The sequence below is a fragment of the Lactuca saligna genome, chromosome 1 (genome assembly GCF_052625555.1).
Source record: "Lactuca saligna cultivar CGN05327 chromosome 1, ASM5262555v1, whole genome shotgun sequence".
NCBI lineage: Eukaryota > Viridiplantae > Streptophyta > Magnoliopsida > Asterales > Asteraceae > Lactuca > Lactuca saligna.
In genome coordinates, this window is record NC_136417.1 from 102,614,396 (window position 1) to 102,636,323 (window position 21,928).

Genomic DNA, 21,928 nt, shown 5'->3' on the forward strand with positions numbered 1-21,928 from the left:
GTAAATCAAGTTAGAAGTTGAATTATAAGAACATTGGACAATTACAATGTATATATATGATACACAACGATGTAGTATAGTGACTTTGGGTACCTAAGCTTATATACCCTTAAGGGTATATTCACTTTTCCCATATATATATATATATATATATATATATATATATATATATATATATATATATATATATATATATATATATATATATATAAAAGGCAGATCATATAAGTAGCAAAACTACAAGGACCAAAAAAGCTATTATTGAAAGAAGTAAAAAGGAAGGAAATAATAAGGAAAGAAAAGAGGAAACCTAAACCTACAAAAACCATATAATAAGCAGAGGAACACAGGCCGCCTCTTCTATTCCCCACCGTCGATGCGCCGTTCATCGGTCAGATTTTCGGCTCATCACCGACACCTTCAAGGCCGGCGATCGCACTCTTTTTCCTCTGTTAAATGTTCTCTTCTCTCTTACCTTATAATTACATGTCTTCCCTCATTGACGTTTCTTCATACACCTGTGCTCTCGTTCCCACTCAAATCCTACTGAATTCTAGATTCTTTCCAATAGGGTTCTTCCATACGTCTTTGATAGTACTCGTATTCATAAGCAAAACACTTTGAATTTGACACCGGAATCACATCATGGCTGATCAACCACAGGTAAACATCAATCTATCGCATTAGAAGTATATGTGATGTGGGTATTACTTGTTATAACTGATTCGAGAAAGCTTAGCTATAGTGAATTGTGCTAGATGATATTTTATGGAAGTTAGAATGTTTTGCTCAATTTTGATTGCCCAGATGAAAGTTCTTATGCGTATTACATCATCCATATCAAAAGGTGTATTTATAGTCAAACCTTAGTGAAATTTCAAACTTCAAAGGCATTCTTTTTCTTATTAACCGAAACTTTTTCTTAAGGGAGACTATTTAACTAACTTGTTGCCCCAATTAATTGCTATAGTAGTTGTTTATCATGATGTTTTTTTTATCAACACGTATTTAAATTTGAAAACAGAGAGTGATTTCTAAACACTTTCCCTTATTCTGGGATGATGGAAGAGTATATTGACCAATACTTAAACCCTCATTTTTAATGCATCTAACCAATTGCTGCATCTTTGGTTGTTAAAATTCTTAATTTTCTCTTTAACTTTGAAGGTACTATTATTCGGATCATTCTCTGAAGATGAAGTGAAATCATGGCTTAATAAGCCCTCCAAAAACACTGAAAAGCCTGTGAAAAACAAAACCCTAGATCTTGATTCATTAAAGATATCAAGTGGAATATCTTTTGGTAGTTTCAATGGTGAAGCAATCAGTAATCAAAAGCCAGAAGCTTTAGTACACCCAAAAGAAAATGGAGTGCAACATGGTAACAATGGCAACATGAAGCAAAAACCCGTTGAAAATATTAATCATTGTTCTTCAAACATACCTTCCAAAAACACCCCTGCTTATGTAGTACAAAACCAAATCCAAAGCTTTGTGGGTGTGAAAGAAGAAACATTGAATAACACTTTTAATGGCCACTTAAAGGATTCAGAGATATGTTTATTACCTCGTGGATTAGTAAACTTAGGGAACATGTGCTTTCTCAATGCTACACTACAAGCTCTTTTGTCTTGTTCTCCAGTTATTCAGCTCTTTCAGGGGATAAACACTCGAAATATTCACAAGGTTTGCTATTGATATATAAGTGCATTTAATAGATTTCAATGTCTAAATTGTTTTAATAGTTGATACATATTTTGTGATATGCAATTGATAGATTGTAGTGTTTATTGTTTATTTATGCAACAATGTTTTGACTCTTTCCTAATATATGCAACAAAGTGGTTTTTGTACAAAATATGGGACAAAAGATGCAGTATTTTACTTGTAACCAATTTAGCCTTTTGAAAGATTGTTGCATAAGTTGGTGAGAAGGTGAAAATTAATGCAACAATGTTTCACCTTCTTCCTCTTTATGCAACAAATGTTTTTTTTATACGAATATATGTTTTTGTTTTAGAACCAAAAGATGCATTATTGAACTGGTAACCTATTAATCATGTGTAGATGTTGTTGCAAAGTTTGTGTCATTTGCATAAATTGGAAAAAAGGTGTAAATTCATGCACTAATGTTCACCCTTTTTTCTTTCTTTCAATTTTTTGCAATAGAGTAGTCTTTAATCCAAATTATGCTATGATTTTTCATTTTAGAACCAAAAGATGCAATCTTTACTTGCTAACTTAGTGAAAACTTATGCAACAATCTATTACCTTTTCCCACTTTATGCAAAAAAGTGTTTTTTATACAAAATTTACACTGATATTTCATCTTTAGAATCAAAAGATGTACTAATTTACTTGTAACATAATTAACATGTTGAACCATTGTTAAATGATTCAAGTTAGTTGCATGTGTTTATAAAAAAATTTCGACATTGTTACATAAAATGTTAAAAAAATTGATTGTTGCATAAATAAACATGTATGGAATGAAACATGGTTGCATATTTCATCTAAAAAAGTCACTTTGTCCCATAAATCGATGAAAATGTGGATAATTACATAAAAATACACAATTACCCCTACATTGTATAGCTAAAAAATATTATCTTGTGTTATTATATGTAGACTAGGTATCCAACATTAGCTGCTTTTATGGAATTTATTTCTGAATTCAAGATGCCAGCTGGCACAATCTCAAAGGATATGAACAATATGCAAACTGGAAGACCTTTCAGCCCTACAATGTTTGAAATTGTTCTAAAGAAATTTACTCCTGATGTTCCTAATAGCATTTCAGGAAGGCCTAGGTATGTGTTTATTTTATATATGTAAGAAATATCAACATACTTTTTTATTTATTTATTTGTGTATTGTTGTTTGATTGTATTCTACTCCTATTTCTTTCTGTTAGAGTGTTGTAATTTTAGTTTACTTTTTTTTATTAAGGCATTGAACTTCAAAAAGTTAACCTAATTGTTACATTGTACTTTTAGTCTTTTTATTTATTGGGACACTCTACAAAATTATATCAGTGAAAATTGCTTTGTATTTGAATGGTATTTGCTATAATTGAGTAGTTTTTTCAAAGTACATTATTTGTACTATTAAAAATTGGAAGTTATAATAACTTATATGTTAGATTAAAGGGTTAATCTCATAAAAGACGTTATATTTTGTGTTTTTTCTGTATTAAACCTTAAATTTATTTGTTGCTTGAAAAAGACCTTGTATTTTTTCATTTTTTTTTGTTGTGGTGCTTTTAGTCATTTTTTTTCCAAAATAGTTGTAAAATGTGAGGGTTTTTTCGTGAAAAAATAAAAAAGTGGAGGGTTTATTTGGAAGCAGTTAGAAAGTTGAGGGTTTTTTTCGGATAAAAAAGAAAAAACCAAGGGTTTTTTTTGGGAAAAACACAAAATATAATTTCTTTTATGAGATTAACCCAAAAAAACCTTAGATTAAACAAGTTAATTGAAGTATGTTTCCATTTCTTGCATTTAATCCTAATCTTATCATTTCTTCATATCATTTTTTCTAATGTGAACTTGTTGAATTTGTGGCTCAAGTAAAAATTTAGCAGTTATAGTGTACTATGATGCATGTGGTTTTTTTTTTTATAGAATAAATGGTTACAATGGTGAATTTTAAACTTTTTTTTACAGGTCTTTGTGTTTATATGCTAACAGTTTAAATTAGTAAGATGGAGAATTAAAGAAAAGCACAATGTATTTCCGCTATGTTTTTATTTATCTAGCCACTTAACTATAACTTATAGAGATTAAAACCTTATACCTTTTTTCAACCTTTGAAAAAACCATTTTTCCTGCTTACCTGATTTTACAAAATGCAGAAAAACATAATGTATTTTCTCCTTTTCATTTTATTTAACCACTGAATCTTCCTTTTTTTATCGATTTACATATAGATTGGTAAATTGATTAGATTCTTGCTATATATATATATATATATATATATATATATATATATATATATAATGAAAGTGAATTTCCATTTTAGGCAAGAAGATGCACAGGAGTTTTTAAGTTTCATTATGCATCAAATGCATGATGAATTACTAAAACTTGAAGGACAATATTCATCAACTGCAAATGGAAATGGATCTTCACTTGTTTCATCTGTAGAAGATGATGATTGGGAAACTGTGGGCCCTAAGAACAAATCTGCAGTTACAAGAACACAAAACTTTGCTCCTTCAGAACTTAGTGCAATTTTTGGAGGCCAATTGAGAAGTGTTGTCAAAGCAAGAGGTAGCTTTTTTATTCCTAAGTTTCTTTTATAAATGCGATAATATCTTTAAAAAGAATATGTAATATGTTATAAAGTATAAACCCATTTAGTTTTTTACAAAATCAGTCTACAACCATGTTAATAAACTACGTAACAATCTTTAAAATTTTTATAAACTACAAATGAATTTGGATGTAAATGTGTAAAGAAACTTCTAGATTATGTTAATGTGTTATGATGAATAACCCATCTACAAATTTTACTTATTTTATTAATGGGTTGTTAAAAAATATAAGCTTTCTCTTTTGGGTTGTTAAAAAAGTTTAAGGAAAGAACACCAATGTACTTTCATTTATTAGTTTATTATCTCCTTTCACTTTTATTTTTTTCTAATACAATGCTGTTAAAAATATAAGCTTTCTCTTTTGGGTTGTTAAAAATAAAAGTACAACGCTACAAGAAACACCAAATATAAAGCTTCTTATTAAGGCAATGTTTTTTTTAAAAAATCTACCACTTGTAGCGTGGTACTTTTATTTTTTTCTTATTAGGACATTATACTTTGAACTATCTACCCAGTTCTAGATCTGAAAATTGCTTTATATTTGGATTAAATTGTTTTAAACATTTGTAATTTGGTTAGATTTTTAAAAAGTACAATGTTGTCCACAAGTTTTTCCAAGTTATTTTTTGAACGTTATAACCTGTTACCAATCTTTACAAAATATTAACAAGCAAACTATTGTCCACAAGTTTTGTCAAGTTTATCTATTACCAAGGGTACTTTCGGTATTTCACTTTATGAGTCAGCATCTACAACGTTTTCTATTAACAGGGAATAAAGCATCTGCCACTGTTCAACCGTTTCTTTTACTCCATCTTGATATCTCTCATGAAGGTGTTGCCACCATTGAAGATGCTCTTCGTTTATATTCTATCCCTGAAACACTTGATGAATATAGAACAACATCTGGAAAGGTATCATTTCTTGTTTTCTTTCATCACTTTAATCTTATTTAATAACTTTATTTTTTTCCTGAAAAATACCTTATATATATATATATATATATATATATATATATATATTTTCCAAAAAACCCTCGAATCTTTTATTTTTTTCCGAAAAATCCCTCAACTTAAATTTTTATTTTTTTCAAAAAAACCCTCATTTAACAAGTTTTTTTTGGAAAAAACCTGCTAAAAGGTCGAATATAAAAAAAATGGAAAAAAAAAATATTTTTCAGAAAAGGGTTAATCTTATAAAAGACCTTATATAATGTGTTTTTTTTTTTTTAGGATTAAACCTCAACTTTATTTTTTTCCTGAAAACGACCTTGCGTTTTTTCATTTTTCCGATTTGATCCTTTAGTCATTTTTTTTCTGAAAAATGCTGTAAAATGTGGGGTTTTTCGGGAAAAACTTGAAAAGTTGAGGATTTATTTGGAAACAGTTAGAAGATTGAAGGGTTTTTTTTCCGAAAAAAAAAGACAAAGTTGAGGGTTTTTTTCAGAAAAAAAGTACAAGGTCTTCTTTCAGGAAAAAAATAAAGTTGAGGTTTGATCCGGTAAAAACACAAAATATAAGGTTTTTTCTATGAGATTAACCCTTCAAAAAAAAAAAGTTGAGGTTTAATCCAGTAAAAACACAAAATATAAGGTTTTTTCTATGAGATTAACCCTTCAAAAAAAAAAGTTGAGGTTTAATCTGGGAAAAAACAAAATATATATAAGGCCTTTTAGGATATTAAACCAAAAAAAAACAATACCTTAACTCTCATGAGCTATGAGTGTTATCTTTCTGGCTTATTACATAAAGGACTTAAATTGTTGATAAATTAACATCATATGGATATTGTGTTTCAGGCAGGGGTTGTTACAGCTAGAAAGTCTGTAAACTTACAGACACTTCCAAAGATAATGATATTGCATTTGAAGAGATTTGGTTATGGAACAAATGGAAGCACAAAACTACACAAATCTGTTCGTTTTCCACTTGAATTGGTATTGAGTCGTGATTTGCTTGTTTCCCCAACAACAGAGGTAATGTTTTTTATTTTTCTACTAATTAAAATGGTGACAAAAAGTATCATAAAGAAATTGGTAAAATGGCTAGATTGATAATAGTGAAAATACAGTTGATGTTTTGTTTTTTGTCTTATTATTAATGTTATTCATTCATATGGTATAATTTGTTAATTGATTAGGACTTAGGTATTTTGTTTATTGTTTTTCACTTTTATTATATTATTTTGAATGCTATTTAAAAATTATCTATATATATATAATATAGTTATTTAACTATTACTTAACATGTCTTGTTTATAATTACTATATGATATATTATAAAAGACCATTAAAAACAAGGGAAATTATCATAAAAGTCCCGATTATTTGATTCTACACGATTTTATGTCATTTCCTGTTAGAAGAAAAAAAAGGACTTTTTTGTTAACTCTGAGCCAAAATGAAATAATCAGGACTTTTATGTTCAATATTTTTTTTGGGACTAAAGTGAAACTTTTACGTAAATATTGGGGCTTTTCTGACAATTTCTCTAAAAACGATCTGTGGCAAATCTGGTAACTAGGGATAATCTAGTAATTTTAAAATTCCATCCTGATATATTCCCAATTTTTTATGGGTTAATTTCATAAAAGACCTTATATTTTGTGTTTTTTTCCGGATTAAACCTCATATTTTACTTTTATTTTCCTGAAAAAGACCTTTTATTTTATTTTTTTAATTTTTTCTGAAAATACCCTCAACTGTCTTTTTTTACGAAAAAAAACCCCTCAACCTTCTAATTGTTTCCAAATAAACGCTCAACATTTTTTAGTTTTTCTCAAAAAAACCCACATTTTACAAGTTTTTTTTTTGGAAAATAATGACTAAAAGAACCATATCGGAAAAAATGCAAAAAAAAATGCAAGGTCTCTTTCAAGGAAAAAATAAAGTTTAGGTTTAATCCGGAAAAAAAACACAAAATATAAGCTCTGTTATATGATTAACCCTTTTTTTATTAAGACACTATACTTAACAAAATTTACCTAATTCGATCATCATTGTAACTTCATTTTTTTTTCTTATTGGGAATTTAGAATAATGTTATCTTTCAATTATCAAATACATGAAAGTACGTTGCTATTTCTTGCATCTAACTTTTTTTTATGACAAATATCCAGGGTCGCAAATACACCCTCATTTCCTCAGTGACACACCATGGAAGGGAAGCATCCAAGGGCCATTACACAGCGGATGCTTTTTACCCAAAAGATCAATGGTTCCGATTTGATGATGCTTCTGTCACTGCAATCCCTACAAACAAGGTCTTACATGACCAAGCCTATATCCTTTTCTACAAAAGAGTATAACGAGAGGGGTATAAACGTCATTTCTAATCATAGTGCCACTCGGTTGCAACAAGGTAACACGTTTGATGTTAATCATGGCCCTTAACTTATAGGGTCGCCGGAAATTGTTGCCGGAAAGTGATGTCATCACCGGAAGTTTGTTGAGAAATTATAATGATTTGAGTTTAGTTGATTGGTGAGCCAAATATGGTTTTGCGGGTGAGGTTTAGTGTTTATTTTGTATGTAGAGTATTTATGTATATTCGTTTCTTCTATGTCTTGAGAGGTTTGAATTATTGGAAGATTATTTATTTACGTGTTATTTAAACATTTTAGTTTTTTTTCTTCTTGTGTTTGGGTGCTGTTTAGTAAAGTTTATCCACTTTTTAAATGAGGAAACGGTTTTTTGGTAAATAAAAAAAAAAATTCATAACAATGAAACAAAACTTAAACATGAGTGCCAAGAGTTTTTAGTAATCTAGACAGAGTAACCATAAATTCGGTTAATTGAAGTTTATTTTTCATCAGGTAAATCATATCACCAATTTGTAAATCATTCTTTATATAGACAAAGGGTAGCGTAGCAATCCTTCTTAAATATTGACACTATACCAAATTACATGACATATTATTGGTTTCTAAATTATTATTTGATTGTTACATAAAAGGCGTGAAAAGATGCATGATTATTCTATACGACAAAACTCTTAAAAACGTGAACCAATAATTCTATATGACAAATATATATTTTCACAAATGGCCAAATAAGGGTGGGTATGGCGGTTTTTTCCGGGTTTACAGTTAAACCATGAAGCAAGTATGAACAAGAAAGTAAATATTCAAGAGAAGCAAATTTACAAAGATAGAACAAGCAACCAGAGTTGTATGTGCAGAAACAGCTTCTGAAGTTTATTATTATTATCATTATTATTATTATTATTAATATTATTATTATTTACTATAACGGATATAATATGAAGTGTATAAAAAGAACTAAGAATATAAGAGATAGGCTAAGAGAATCGAAAAAAATTTATTTAGATAGACATGAAGAAATTTGATAACAAGATTTTTGTTATAAATGCTCAATGATTTTATGATAGGCTGTATCCTTTTATATTGACAAAGGATAGCGTAGCAATCATTCTTACATAGTGACAAGACAAAACTCCTAAAAGCTTGAACCAACAATTCAATACGACAAAAATATATTTTCACAAATGGCCAAATAAGGAGGTATGACTTATTTTATTTTTTTTTTTAATTTTTTTTTTCCGGATATACCGTTAAACCATAAACAAAAAATGAACAAGAAAATAAATATTCAAGAAAAGTAAACTTACAAAGATAGGAGAAACAATAAAAGTTGTATGTTCAGAAAGCAACTTTTTTTTTTTTTTTTTTAAAAAAAATTTACTATAAGGGATATAATATGAAGTGCATGAAAAGAACTAGGAATGTAAGAGATACACTAAGAGAATCAGAAAGAGAATATTTAAAGAGACATGAAGAAATTTGATAACAAGATTTTTATTATAAATGTTCGATGATTTTACAATAGGTTATATACCTTTATATAGACAAATGATAGCGTAACAATCATTCTTGCATAGTGACACGATACTAAATTACGAGACTTATTATTCGTTCATAAATTATTTGATTGTTACATAAATGTGTGAAAAGATGCGTAATTATTCTATACGACAAAACTCTTAAAAGCATGAACCAATAATTCTATACAACAAAAATATATTTTTACAAAGACTAAACTGCACAAATGATGGTTTGCTCAAAACTGCCACATTGGTCAAAAAAATGTTTGGACTAGCATCAGAGGTCCAAACTTTTCATTTTGTTGCGAGTTTGGTCCAATTTGCTATGAACTTTTTCATAATGACGAATTTTCCCTTGTTTTTTTCCTTTTTCAGTTTTTTTATTATTTAAATATTTTTTCTGATTAAAAGAAAAATAAAAAAAGAAATTGTCCTTTTTTATTTTATTTTTATAATTTTTATAACGAAAAAAAGAAAATAAAATGCAAACTCTCTCTCTCTCTCTCTCTCTCTCTCTCTCTCTCTCTCTCTCTCTCGTTTCACACAAAAAGTTGCTCATCTCCTTCACCACCAGCCACCACCACCGGCGATGGAGGCTTCCAACGAAGCGGGTTTCGATATTTGAGGCTAGGGTTTCTGGTGCCATAGATCTGAGAAAGGGGTGAAGGGCGAAGGACGAACTGAGAAGATAGATGAACTGAGTTGGGTTTGCCAGAAATCAAGAAATCAATTGCAAAATCTGAGAAATCGTTTTTCCGGCGAACAGGAAACCCTCCTAAGGACGATGTAGATTTGTCGGAAACCGGAATCAATCTCTCCCTCTTTCTATTTGCTTTCCGTCAGAACCATCACCGCTTTTTTCTTTTATCTTCTCATCTGATGATGACTTCGATCTGTTTGTCATTGGCGATGACGATGGCGTTTGTGGCTCAATAAAACTCTAGTTGCAGACGTCGGAACCATCAAACTACTCGACTTTCTTCTTCTCCGACGAGGTGTCTGTAACGACCCAAATTTCACGTCTAAAAGTTTCGTTTTTAAATCAATACTTTGGAAAACACTTGTAAATAAAACATTTTCTGATCAAGCCATTTCATAACATACATCGTGTCTGAAACCAAAATATTAAATCAACCAAATATCATAGTACAAATCCCAGAACAAGTATGTAAAGCGGAAAACAGTGTGTGTATGATGTGCCACTACCGTGCCAGATCCTTCCCCTTCGATGAAGAGGTACCTGAAACCAAAACTGAAAACTGTAAGCACGAAACTTAGTGAGTTCCCCCATCGTACCACATACCATAAAACCACATAACATACATATATTGTCAGGCATATCTGGGTGCCCGACCTACCCCTTCGGTCCTCTCGACCAGATGCTGACTAGCATATTTGGATGCTGGTCTCCCCTTCGGTCCTCTCGACCGGATACTGACTAACATATTTGGGTGCTGGTCTCCCCTTCAATCCTCTCGACCGGATACTGGGGACTATCTCCCCTACTATCACTAGCACATAACATTATATCATACTAGCACGTAAGCATATCAGGTCGTAGCAAACCTAGATGAATATCACCTAGACAATCATCTAATCATACAACTCCTACTGATGGGCCGACATTGTGGCCGTAGACTCACCGCTACCGGAAGGTAACTCACCTCAAAAAGTAGTTGCTGAAGGTCTGCTTGCTAGACGACTGACTGTTGCACCGGCAATCCTCTGGCTATAAATCCATAAATATAGATTAGTCACTCTTAAATACCCTTTGGTCAAATGACTGACCTACCCCTGGTCCAAGGTCAACTCCTTGGTCAAAGTTAACTTCCAGTTGACTGGACTCGCCGAGTCCCTCTCCTACTACTAACTCATCAAGTCCCTCTTCCCACTCACTGAGTCACCCTTAACTCACTACTTGGGACGATTAGACCAAATCGCGATCCGACTCGTCGAGTCCCCCGAGCAGATCTCCTACTCGCTTCCAAATCCTCACTAGAGCATCCATCTTGAGGATTTGGGTTTCTGAGACGATTGCTACATGTTAAATTGCTAATCCTGCGTGCAGCTACGAAGGGTTGGGCCTTCTACACTTAAACTCCTCTTAACTCAGTAACAGTTCATATGACTCGCCGAGTTTTAAGAACAACTCGTCGAGTTCCGAGCAATCTTCAAAGGACTCGCCGAGTTGTTCATCCAACTCGTCGAGTCTAAGACCACCTTCATAGAACTCGCCGAGTCCACTTTGGAACTCGCCGAGTCCCTTCAACCCTCTTCCCATACAGACCAAATCTAAGACATGCAACGGTTCCAAACCATAGATCTAAGCTCCTAGGGTATGCTTATCACGTAAAGTTGCAAACTTTACATGCATGCATGGCCCTATGAGCTCCAAAAGGAAAATCCAAGCTCTTTATGAGGTCATACACTCATTAGGGACCTCCATCACTTCGACCACAAAGACTTTACACTTCTAAGGTGTCCATAAGGCCCATATCTGAAGTCCTTTCAAAACATAGATCATAACCACATGGAGTTTGAGGTTTTAGGGCTTGAAAACCATCAATTAGGGAAAAAAAGGGGATCTAATGAACTAGTGATCAAGGTAGGAACTTTTATACCTGAATGGAAGCTTCTCACAGTGTAGATTTCGGATCTACTTCCCCTTCTCACACTCTTTAACCTCCTCCTTCTTCTTCTAAGCTCCAAACTTCATTCACAAAGCCAAGAATCACTCACAAGAACAATGGGGGGGGGGGGGGGGGGGGCTAGGGTTTTGCTCAACAGCTCTCTGGAAGTGTTAAGGACAAGGGAGGCCGAGTTAGAGTGTTTAAATATGGTGCAAACCCCTGGATTAGGGTTTTGTCCAGACAGCGGCTACTCGCCGAGTCCGCAACTTAAACTCAACGTCTCATCCCGCTTCTACTCGGCTAGTCAGTCCTTCGACTCGCCGAGTCCAAGGCCAAAATTACAAATAAAAAAAAGGATTAAATACAAGAATACGTACCAAGAATCAGGTGCTACAGTGTCTATATAGCAAAAGCCCTAGCGCCGCCACCCTTCTAGTTTTACGAAACCCTAAGCTTTCAAATCTGTTTTTACCCTCTTTCTCTCTCTTTTTCTTGTCGAACAACCAGCAAATCTAGATCTCCGTCGAGGCGGCGAGATGTTTAGATCTTCGTCATCGGTGGTGATTTGGATGGTCCGACATACGGTTCATAACAATAGAAGGGAGAGAAAGAGAGAGAGAGAGATGGCCATCGTAGCAACAGAAAGAAAGAAGAATGATGGTCTATGGAGGTTCAGATCTCAGTTTTTTTTTCTCTAGGGAAGTCGGCGCCGGATAGTTCTAGCGTTCCAACATCGACGGTGGTTTTAGTGGTCGGACGACGGTGCTCCGGCAGCCACCAGAATCTGGTGGTGTTTCCTTTTTCTGAATGGGAGAAAGAAAAATATGGGGTGGGGGTGATAATACAAATAGATTTTTTTTCCTTTTTTAGTTTTTGTAATTTAAAAATAAATAAATAATGAAAATACAAAGGGTAAAATCATCATTTTATAAAAATTCAAAACAAATTGGACCAAACTCGCAACAAAATGAAAACTTTGGATCTTTGGTGTTAGTCCAAACCTTTTTGGACCGAAGTGACAATTTTCGACATACCACAGGGACCATTGTGCAATTTTATCTTTCACAAATGGCCAAATAAGGAGGTATGAAGTTGTTGTGTTTTTTTTTTTTTTTTTTTTTTTTTTTTTTTTTTTTTTTTTGGGGGGGGGGGGGGGGGGTTACTGTTAAACCATAAACAAAATATGAACAAGAAAGTAAATATTCAAGAAAAGTAAACTTACAAAGATAGGAGAAGCAACCAAAGTTGTATGTTCAGAAGCAGCTTCTAAAGCTTTTTTTTTTAATACTTTACTATAAAGGACATAATATGAAGCGTATGAAAAAAACTAGGAATGTAAGAGATAGGCTAAGAGAATCAGAAATAGATTATTTAGAGAGACATGAAGAAATTTGATAACAAGTTTTTTATTATAAATGCTCCATGATTTTAAAATAGGTTCTATCCTTTTATATAGACAAATGGCAACGTAGCAATCATTCTTACATAGTGATACGATACCAACTTACAAGACATATTATTCGTTCCTAAATTATTTGATTGTTACATGAAGATGTGAAAAGATGCGTAATTATTCTATACGACAAAACTTTTAAAAGCATGAACCAATAATTCTATACGACAAAAAGTTTTCAACATTTACCTTTATTTGATTGTTTTTAAAAAACAATCTAATTTACCTTCCGTGACTAATGGTAATTTTAATGATTTAATATTTCTAACCGTTTCTTTAATTACTTTAACTAATTTAATATCTTCTTGGTTGAAATGTCTATAAGAATTTGTTGTTTTACTATATAATTGACCAACTAACTTTGAAAGATTATGCGGCATAGCAAGCCCATATAGAAAAGGAAATAAACCTTATAATAAAAATAGATATGTAAACAAGAAATTGTAAAGACAAAATTGCAAAAATGGTCCTTGTGGTATGTATTTTTTTGGGGTTTTAGTCCAAACCACGATTTTTTTTTGGATTAATGGTCATTTTGAACTAGTTTTGTTGCATTTTTGGTCCTTTTGAATAGTGAAATGATTGTAATGCCTTTAGGATATTTATTTTTTTATTTTTCTTTCATAAATCTAATACTAGTTTATTTATTTTAATAATTAAAAAAATAAAAAGGGTCTCTCTTTCTCTCTCATCAAACTAAAAGAAAATTCATTAAAAATATCTAATCTGTATCGCATACCACCTAGTTCTTTCCCTTCTTCCGGTAGCCTTCTTCATCTTCATCATATAGAAGAACAAGAAGAATGCAAACTCAAACAAGACAGTCCATAATCAAAAATCCGATGAAGAAAGTCCTTCCATCAAGCTTTGCGCATCACCTGAAAGGTATTCTGTGAGATGAAACTTCTGGAATCAATCCAAATGTTTACACTTACACCATAGTAATCGTTGCTCTGTGTAGAACTAGTTAGGTAACTCGTACACATGATGTGTTTGCTTAAATTTCTGACCAAGAAATCAAACCAAATGATCCCATGTCTTTCTTTCCACGTTGGGTTTCCGGTGAGGATCTCCAAGGGTCTTACGCATAGAGGACTTGTGTTGTGTATGATGAGAAGTGGCGGGGTGTTGATGAGACTAAAAGTAAGGAAACAGTGCCAGGGGTTGTGTTTAGTGGAGATGTGTTTCGTCTGATTGATCAAAATGAAATTATGAGGAAACTAATTTGGGATCCGATTGGGTATATCAGAGTTGGAGAAGATGAAAAATAAGGAGATCGATAGGGTGGATGAACCAGAGGTTTAAATTTGTCTTTTATTTTGGAGATTTGGTTTATGATGCGGTGAATCAATGATAATTTTTTTTTCTAGATTTGTTTTGCAGTTATTTTAACCAAACAGTGTGTTTTTAGGTCAAATGTGGGTTTGGGGAAGATGAAGTTAAGAGAGAGAAAGAGAGAGAGAGAGAGAGATTTAATTAATAAAACATTAAATTAAATAGAAAAAACAAAGCAAAATATATCAGAAAGGCATTACAGTCATTTTACTATTCAGAGGACAAAAAACGCAATGAAACTAACTCAAAAGGACCACCAACCCAAAAAAATCATGGTTTGGACTAAAACCTTAAAAAAAATGCATACCACAGGGACAATTTTTGCAACTTTGTCAATTGTAAATGGTTTATATGTGGTGATGTTAAACATCTACCTAATAAATGCCCAAACAAAAATAAAAATATCGAAAAAAGCAACTTAGCAAAACAAATAGGAGAATATAATATAGAACTTTTAAATTCTGATAATTCTGATAATGAATCAATATAGTGATAGTGATAATGATATACACTTAACCAAAATAACATATACAAATGTAAATACAGAACAAGAGAAATATCAACATATTTGGATAAATAAACGAGGAAACAATTATATAAAGTATTATAATTTTGGTTATTACCCTAGTATAGAAAAAAGATCAAGCTTCCACTAGCATATGAACATATTTTTTATGTATCCTTTTGGCTATATTTATCGGATTTACAAAAGAGAACGGATCCTCCTCTGCACCCATCAACCTCTATTATTATGTAATAATGGTAATTCTAATGATTTAATATATATATATATATATATATATATATATATATATATATATATATATATATATATGAGAATATCGGATTCATTTTCACTGTTAAGCGTATCATGTTCAACCAACAGTTCTACCTCTCCATGGAACGTGGTTAGATCTTCATCAAAGTAGTCGAGACTCGAGTTATATAAAAATCATACCGTGATTCTAAGTCCATAACCTACAAAATCTTTAAAATCGTCATCACATTTGAGTATTTAGAATACAGTTATGCAAATCTTTCTAGAACAACATAATATACACATGAGCACATTGACCCTCTTTCCCTCTTCTCAATATCAAAAGACTTTAGGTATTCCATGTGGGTGAATTTAAGATCCAAAGGGTAATACCTCTCCAATCTCATAACCAAAAGGTCAAGTCACAAACAAATCCTTAATGTTCAATGCCATATGTGGGTAAACTTTTCAAAGTACAATGTGTTAATAAAGAAATAACTGAATGTACAATACTATAGGTAGGTACACTTTTGAAAGTACACTGTCTTAAAACGAGAAAGATTGAAAATACAATGCTATAGGCAGGTAGACTTTTAAAGTACAATGGGTTACTAAAAAACAAATTGAAAGTACCGTCTACCGTGTTGTAATTGGATAATTTTTTTAAAGTAAAATGCGTTAATAAGGTAAAAATATTGCAATGTAAAGAAATGAAACTTAGCCTCTAGAAATCTGGTACTTCTTCCAAGGCCCACAAATAAAAGATCGGGTATGGGGCTAATCTAGAGTGTGTTTTTCTTTTTGAGTAATGAGTTGTGTTTTGCTTATTTTTATTAGAAATTTGTGTGTTTTGGCGTGGTGATTTTTGCTGGGTAGATCAAAATATAGGGCTGTTGTTTTTTGTTTGTAACTATATATAGTTTTATTTTTTCTACTTTGCATTTCTTTCCAGCTTCCTGCTGGCTTTTAGTTTATAAAATCGCTGCTGTTGATTAAAAGAAAAAGCAAATTAATTCAAAAAACCGAAAAGCTATTCAGCTGCTGCACTTAGGCAAAAGTATTTACAACAATAATCTTAATATCTTATCAACAAACAAATCAACAAGTCTCAAATTAATGCTAATAATATTTTGGGACAAGTATTGAAAAAGCAAAAAACACAGACGCTGAAACTCTACTTAACAAGGAATATTACATTTAGGCAAAAGTAAAAAAAGAATTTGTGATGTTTATTATAGGGTGATCAAAAAGGAGATGGCCTACTTTTCTGCTAAACCACCCTTATTGTCAAATTTGATTGGTCGAAAGTTGTGTTAAGATCTGTAATCTTAGGGCATGACAAAATATCAAGTCTTTTAAGGCACGGGAGGTGTTGTAAGACCTCTGAAAATGATTCCACATCCGTAAACTTCCAAAGTGTTAGAGAAACAAGAGATGGTGGAAGAAGAAAAGATGATAATGATGATGATGATGGAGTAGTAATAGTATTAGTCTTCACATCTTCTGCCACTGCAAATGAAACCACTCCTGAATTTTTTCCATGCAAGTATAGTTCAAGTAATGTAGCTGGAAAATTCTGCGGGCCCCACTCTGACATTGGCTTTTTTAAGCATCCTATCGTTAGTTTGCATAAATTTGGAGGCCACAAACCACAAGGAAAGGAGTAATCAATACTTGGACAATCATGTATCTCCAGTTCTTCCAAAGATGCGAGACTTTGAAAATACTCATGAGGAAATGACTTTAGATTCTTGCAATTACGGATGTCAAGAGATGTAAGGCCAAACAGGTGCTCATGCACTGCTGAGAAGGTCAAAGATGTCAGTGAATCACAATCCCTGATCACTAAATTCCCAACACTATTTGGACAATTGTAATTCTCTAGTTTGCCACAGTTAATAAACAACACTTGTTTAAGAGATCCCATTCTAACCCCAAAATTAACCTCGTTCTCGGTTGATGAAACTAACTTTTTACAATCTCGTACTTCCAAGATCTGTAAACTCAAGAGACTTTTGCATGCTTCGGATTCTTGTTCCCACAAGTATCTCAATTCGTCACATCTATAAATAAATAGATGTTTAACTTCCCCAAGATGCATTAAATCTTCTCCATGTAGTTGAGTAAATCCTATAACATTCACCATTTTTAGTTCAACAAGTGACGAGGACAAACCAACCATGTTTCTTAACACCGCTTCGGAACATTCTTCTATACGTAAAAACCGAAGTGAAGGTATCAATCTGATTGACACTTGAGATAGTTGTGGACAACTTATTAAAGAGATCTCATGAAGACGAGGAAAAGAACTAGGAGTTCCATGTTCATTGCCACTATTAATTGACCATCTCTGCCAACCTTGCATATCATAAAACTTCAGAACTTCAAGAGATGGAAATGCAATCCCAAGATTCAAATTAGTAGTTGCAAGTAACTCAAAACCCACAGTCTTCACCTCATTCATGCTTTCAACAACCAATTTCTTAAGAGACTTCAGATGTCCAACTCTTAAATATGTACTTCTACACCCAGATAACGTAAGCTCTGTTAAGTGATCAAACGTGGGATCCCCGACCCAACTAGGAAATCTCGTTCCCTTGTTATTCAAAATCTTGAGGATTTTTAACTTAGGAGGAGGCCTTAGTTCTTCAAGTACTTCATATTCAATCGTCTCATCCCGAGAATCATCTAACACATTATCACTCCATTCCATCTCCAAAACTTCAAGACCCTTCTTTTGATATAACTTGGCATCCTTTGCTTGTATTGGATCTATCACTTTCTCCAGCCCAATAATGGAAAGCCGGCCTTGAAGATCCGATAATTCCTTAAGATCAGATATTTTGAACCCGTTAGCTTCTTTAACAGTGACCTTGGGTAGAGTTTGTAGACTTGTCAACCCACCAATACCTAAGGGCATCTTGTTCAATTTCGGAGTATCACTTATGTCAAGATGTCGTAGGTTTATTAACTTTGCAAAACTTACTGGTAAGCTAGATAACATAAAACAATTTTGAAGCAACAAGCTCTGTAGATTATACAGGTCACCCACTTGGTCTGGTAAGCATGTGATTCCACTATAAGAAAAATTAAGATACCGAAGATGCTTGAGACTACCAATCGATTGTGGCACCTCTGTGATTCGAATTAGTCTTAGCACCCTTAGGAACTGTAGTTTGTGAAGTAATTCAACATGACCACTGTCTAACCAACCACCTGGCAATGGTAAGAACGTTCGCAAGCGTTTAGCTCTTTGTAATTCATTAAAATTTCCATATGATCCAAATTGTGGACCTATTAGTGAAAAGTGACGGAACTTCTCAAAATTTTCATTCCTGTCGGATACATTCATCTCACCATCCAATCTACAGAAAAACTCTCCTGCAACACTTGTGGCCAAGTCGTTTATCAGGTCATGCATTGTATAAAGTAACTCATCATTCGTTGAATGTTGAAAAAAGGACCTTGACTGTAGCTCTTCAAAATACTGATGACCTAAACTCTCCATTGACTTTGATTGGGACAAAAATCCTTCTCCCATCCAGAGCAGGACTAATTTATTCTTGACAAATACATAGTCCTTGGGAAACAAGGAGGAGTATGCAAACAACAGTTTCAAATGTGGAGGAAGATGATAGTAGCTTAGTTTAAGAGCCGGAAGAATCCCTCTTGCATCCTTTATATTCCATACCTCACTCTTCAACAATTTCTCCCATTCATCACTATTTCTATCAGTCTTCAAAACCCTCCCAAGTGCTTTCAAAGCCAATGGTAATCTACCACATTTTTTTACAATACCTTCACCAAGCAACTTAAGTGTTGGATGTTTGTCAAAGTTTTTTTCACCTAAAGCATGTTGAGCAAATAATGACAGTGCATCTTCACTTGACAAAACGTCTAGACCATAAGATAGTTCCGAGTCCATCACCAATGCAACCTTGGTACTCCTTGTTGTGACAATAACTTTACTTCCAGGTGCCCCTACAAGAAGAGGGCTTTGAAGAAGTTCCCACTTACTGTGGTCTTCGTTCCACACATCGTCTAGAACAAGTAAGAACCTCTTCTTCGAAAGTTTTTCTTTGAAGGCAACGTGAAGCAGATTGAGATTAGCAAAGTCTTCGTTTTTACCGGTTACTGCTTGGAAGATTGCCTTGCTAATGTTAAATACATCAAACTCTTCAGAAACACAAACCCATGCCATGAGTTCAAAGTGATCCTTCACTTTCTCCTCGTTGTATAAGAGTTTGGCAAGAGTGGTTTTGCCTATCCCACCCATTCCAACTATCGACACTATGCTCACATTCTGGTCACATCCTTCATTTCCCAACAATTTCCCCATCAAGGCCTCTTTATCCCCTTCCCGACCCATGATTTTGGACTCATCAACCAGTGAAGTTTGCTCCAACTGTCTCTCTCTTATATTTGACCTTTCAACATTTACATTCAAACCCAAATCATTTTTCTGGTCAACAAGATCACGCAATTTGGCAGTGATCTCATCTAGCTTTGAACTCATCTTCCGACCATACATGAAGTTGCGAGGAGTGAAATTAGTACAGCAATTTGGGACGAGCTTCAATACCTTACTACTACTGGAGCTGGCTTGAGCTTCTTGATTCAACTTGCGTCGCAGAGCTTCGGTGGCCAAATCATCGAGTACATCGTCTATATCGTAAGCCAAGTCCTGGAGATCGTTCACCCACAATCGAACAGCTCTGTCTGTTATGTGTTTCTGGGTTGCATCACCAAGCACGGCTTGGATCAGGGGTAAGGTTTTCTTCCATTTGTTCAGCTGAGAATCGATTTCTTCAGATCGAGCCAGCTTCATCAGGTCACCAGAGATCAGCTTCTCACACAGCACAGTGATGATGGCAGTAACAGCGATTTCAGCCATTCGAATTTGGAATTAGGAAAAAGGAAATATCGTTTTTTGCTGAAGGTTTTGATTTCAAAAGATGAAATAATGAAATTTTGTAGAAGCAAGGTTGACCGAGTACTCTGCAAAGCTGATTTATGCATTTTATAATGTGCCACAATTAAAGATTTGGTCCTTATGTTTAGATTCTTGTCGGGTTTTGTCCAAAAAGGAACTGATTTGTAATTTTGATCCTTCCATGCCTCCCTGGACCGTCAACTTAAACAGTATATATATATATATATATATATATATATATATATATATATATATATAAAATCATTTTCCTTTGTGTTATTCATAACAAGGTGGTGCCACGGTGGTCCTCCGGCAGCCACCACCACTGGCGACGGCAGTGGTTTGTGGTGGTGGTGTTTGGTGCTTTAATGAGAAAAGAAAAAAAAGGTAGATGAAGAAATAGTTACCGACCAAGGATGTCAAGCAAAATCACCACCTCTTCCTCCCTTCTCTCGCCAAAGATTCTGACGATCAATTTCCAACCAGCCACAACCATTTTCCGACAACACTTCTTTCCTTCCCGACGTCCTCTCTCTATCCCGATTTCATCATTTTTGGGGTTTCCCTCTTAACCTTCTCTCTTGTTTGATCGCAATGGCAGTCAAGGGGAGGTTTTAGGGTTGGGTAGGGTTGTGTTATAAGAATGAAGATGAAGTAGGTGCTACTCTTGTTCTTGAGAAGACATCCCATGTTAAATTTTCGAAAGACAAAACTGCAAAAAATGGTTCCTATATATTTTTTCTAAGGTTGAGTCCAAACCTTAATTTATTTTATTTGGCTTGGTGTTCATTTTGAGATAAGACAAAATTACAAAAATGGTCCCTGTGGTTTGCTAAAAGTCACAAAGGCAGTCCCTGCTAATTTTTTTTGATGCAAATGGTCCTTGTGGTTTGTAAAATTTGCAAAGTTGGCCCTTTTTACTAACACCGTTAGTAAGTTAGTAAAACGCCGTTAGGGACTGAATCTGTAAGGGCATTTTCGTCTTTTCAAGTATAAAGGGACTGAATTCGTGACATTTAATAAACCATAGGGACCATTTTTGAATTTTTTTTGAAAAAATGAATTAATTTGCTGAAAAAAAGAGGGAAGGTTCAAACTCACGACCTCCAACTCCCTTTATTGCCAACCTCCAACTCCCTTTATTGCCAAAGCGTTAACCAGTTGAGCTGAATGCTCAGTTGGTTATTTGTTCCTAAAGCTAATATATATAATAATGAAACCGTTAATATTTAAATAATAAATAAATTAAAAAAACATTTTTTTACCTATTTTTTTTTTAATAAAACTAAATGTATTTTAGTCGTATTATAAAAAAATATATATTTTTACAAACAATTTTTATGTATTTATTTTATGTAAAATATATTTTTTATGTCTTTAAAATATACATTTTCGTATAAAAAATATGTTTTCATAAAATATATTCTTTGAAATAATAATAATTAATACTATATTTTTTATGTATTTATTTTACGTAAATATATTTTTACAAACAATTTTTATGTATTTATTTTACGTAAATATATTTTTTATGTATTTATTTTACGTAAATAATAATAATTAATACTATATTTTTTATGTATATATAAATTTTTTTGGGTCGCTAGTTCTCAAATACGTATTTGATCTTATTTAACATACATATTTCATTTTATTTAAAATATGTA

The 21,928-nt window shown here is 33.0% G+C and overlaps 2 protein-coding genes and 1 long non-coding RNA gene across 3 annotated transcripts; 1 reads left to right on the forward strand and 2 right to left on the reverse strand.

Annotated features, from left to right (window-relative positions):
* The first annotated feature begins 303 nt into the window (after nucleotides 1-303).
* Nucleotides 304-7,941, forward strand: LOC145042550 (ubiquitin carboxyl-terminal hydrolase 24-like). The gene is made up of 7 exons (XM_078990999.1): nucleotides 304-663; nucleotides 1,168-1,686; nucleotides 2,629-2,810; nucleotides 4,018-4,268; nucleotides 5,084-5,226; nucleotides 6,111-6,287; nucleotides 7,430-7,941. Exons 1-7 carry the CDS (start codon nucleotides 646-648, stop codon nucleotides 7,616-7,618), a joined length of 1,479 nt encoding a protein of 492 aa, XP_078847125.1. The 5' UTR covers nucleotides 304-645; the 3' UTR covers nucleotides 7,619-7,941.
* Nucleotides 7,942-10,214: 2,273 nt separating this feature from the next.
* Nucleotides 10,215-13,192, reverse strand: LOC145042561 (uncharacterized). The gene is made up of 4 exons (XR_013680688.1): nucleotides 13,006-13,192; nucleotides 12,161-12,586; nucleotides 11,775-11,863; nucleotides 10,215-10,393 (listed from the first exon to the last, which is right to left on the reverse strand). It is a non-coding gene; the product is annotated as an uncharacterized LOC145042561 (long non-coding RNA).
* Nucleotides 13,193-16,417: 3,225 nt separating this feature from the next.
* LOC145042568 (putative disease resistance RPP13-like protein 1) lies at nucleotides 16,418-20,307 on the reverse strand. Its single transcript, XM_078991017.1, has one exon. The coding sequence runs from the start codon at nucleotides 20,220-20,222 to the stop codon at nucleotides 16,599-16,601; it is 3,624 nt and encodes a 1,207-aa protein (XP_078847143.1). The 5' UTR covers nucleotides 20,223-20,307; the 3' UTR covers nucleotides 16,418-16,598.
* Nucleotides 20,308-21,928: the final 1,621 nt, after the last annotated feature.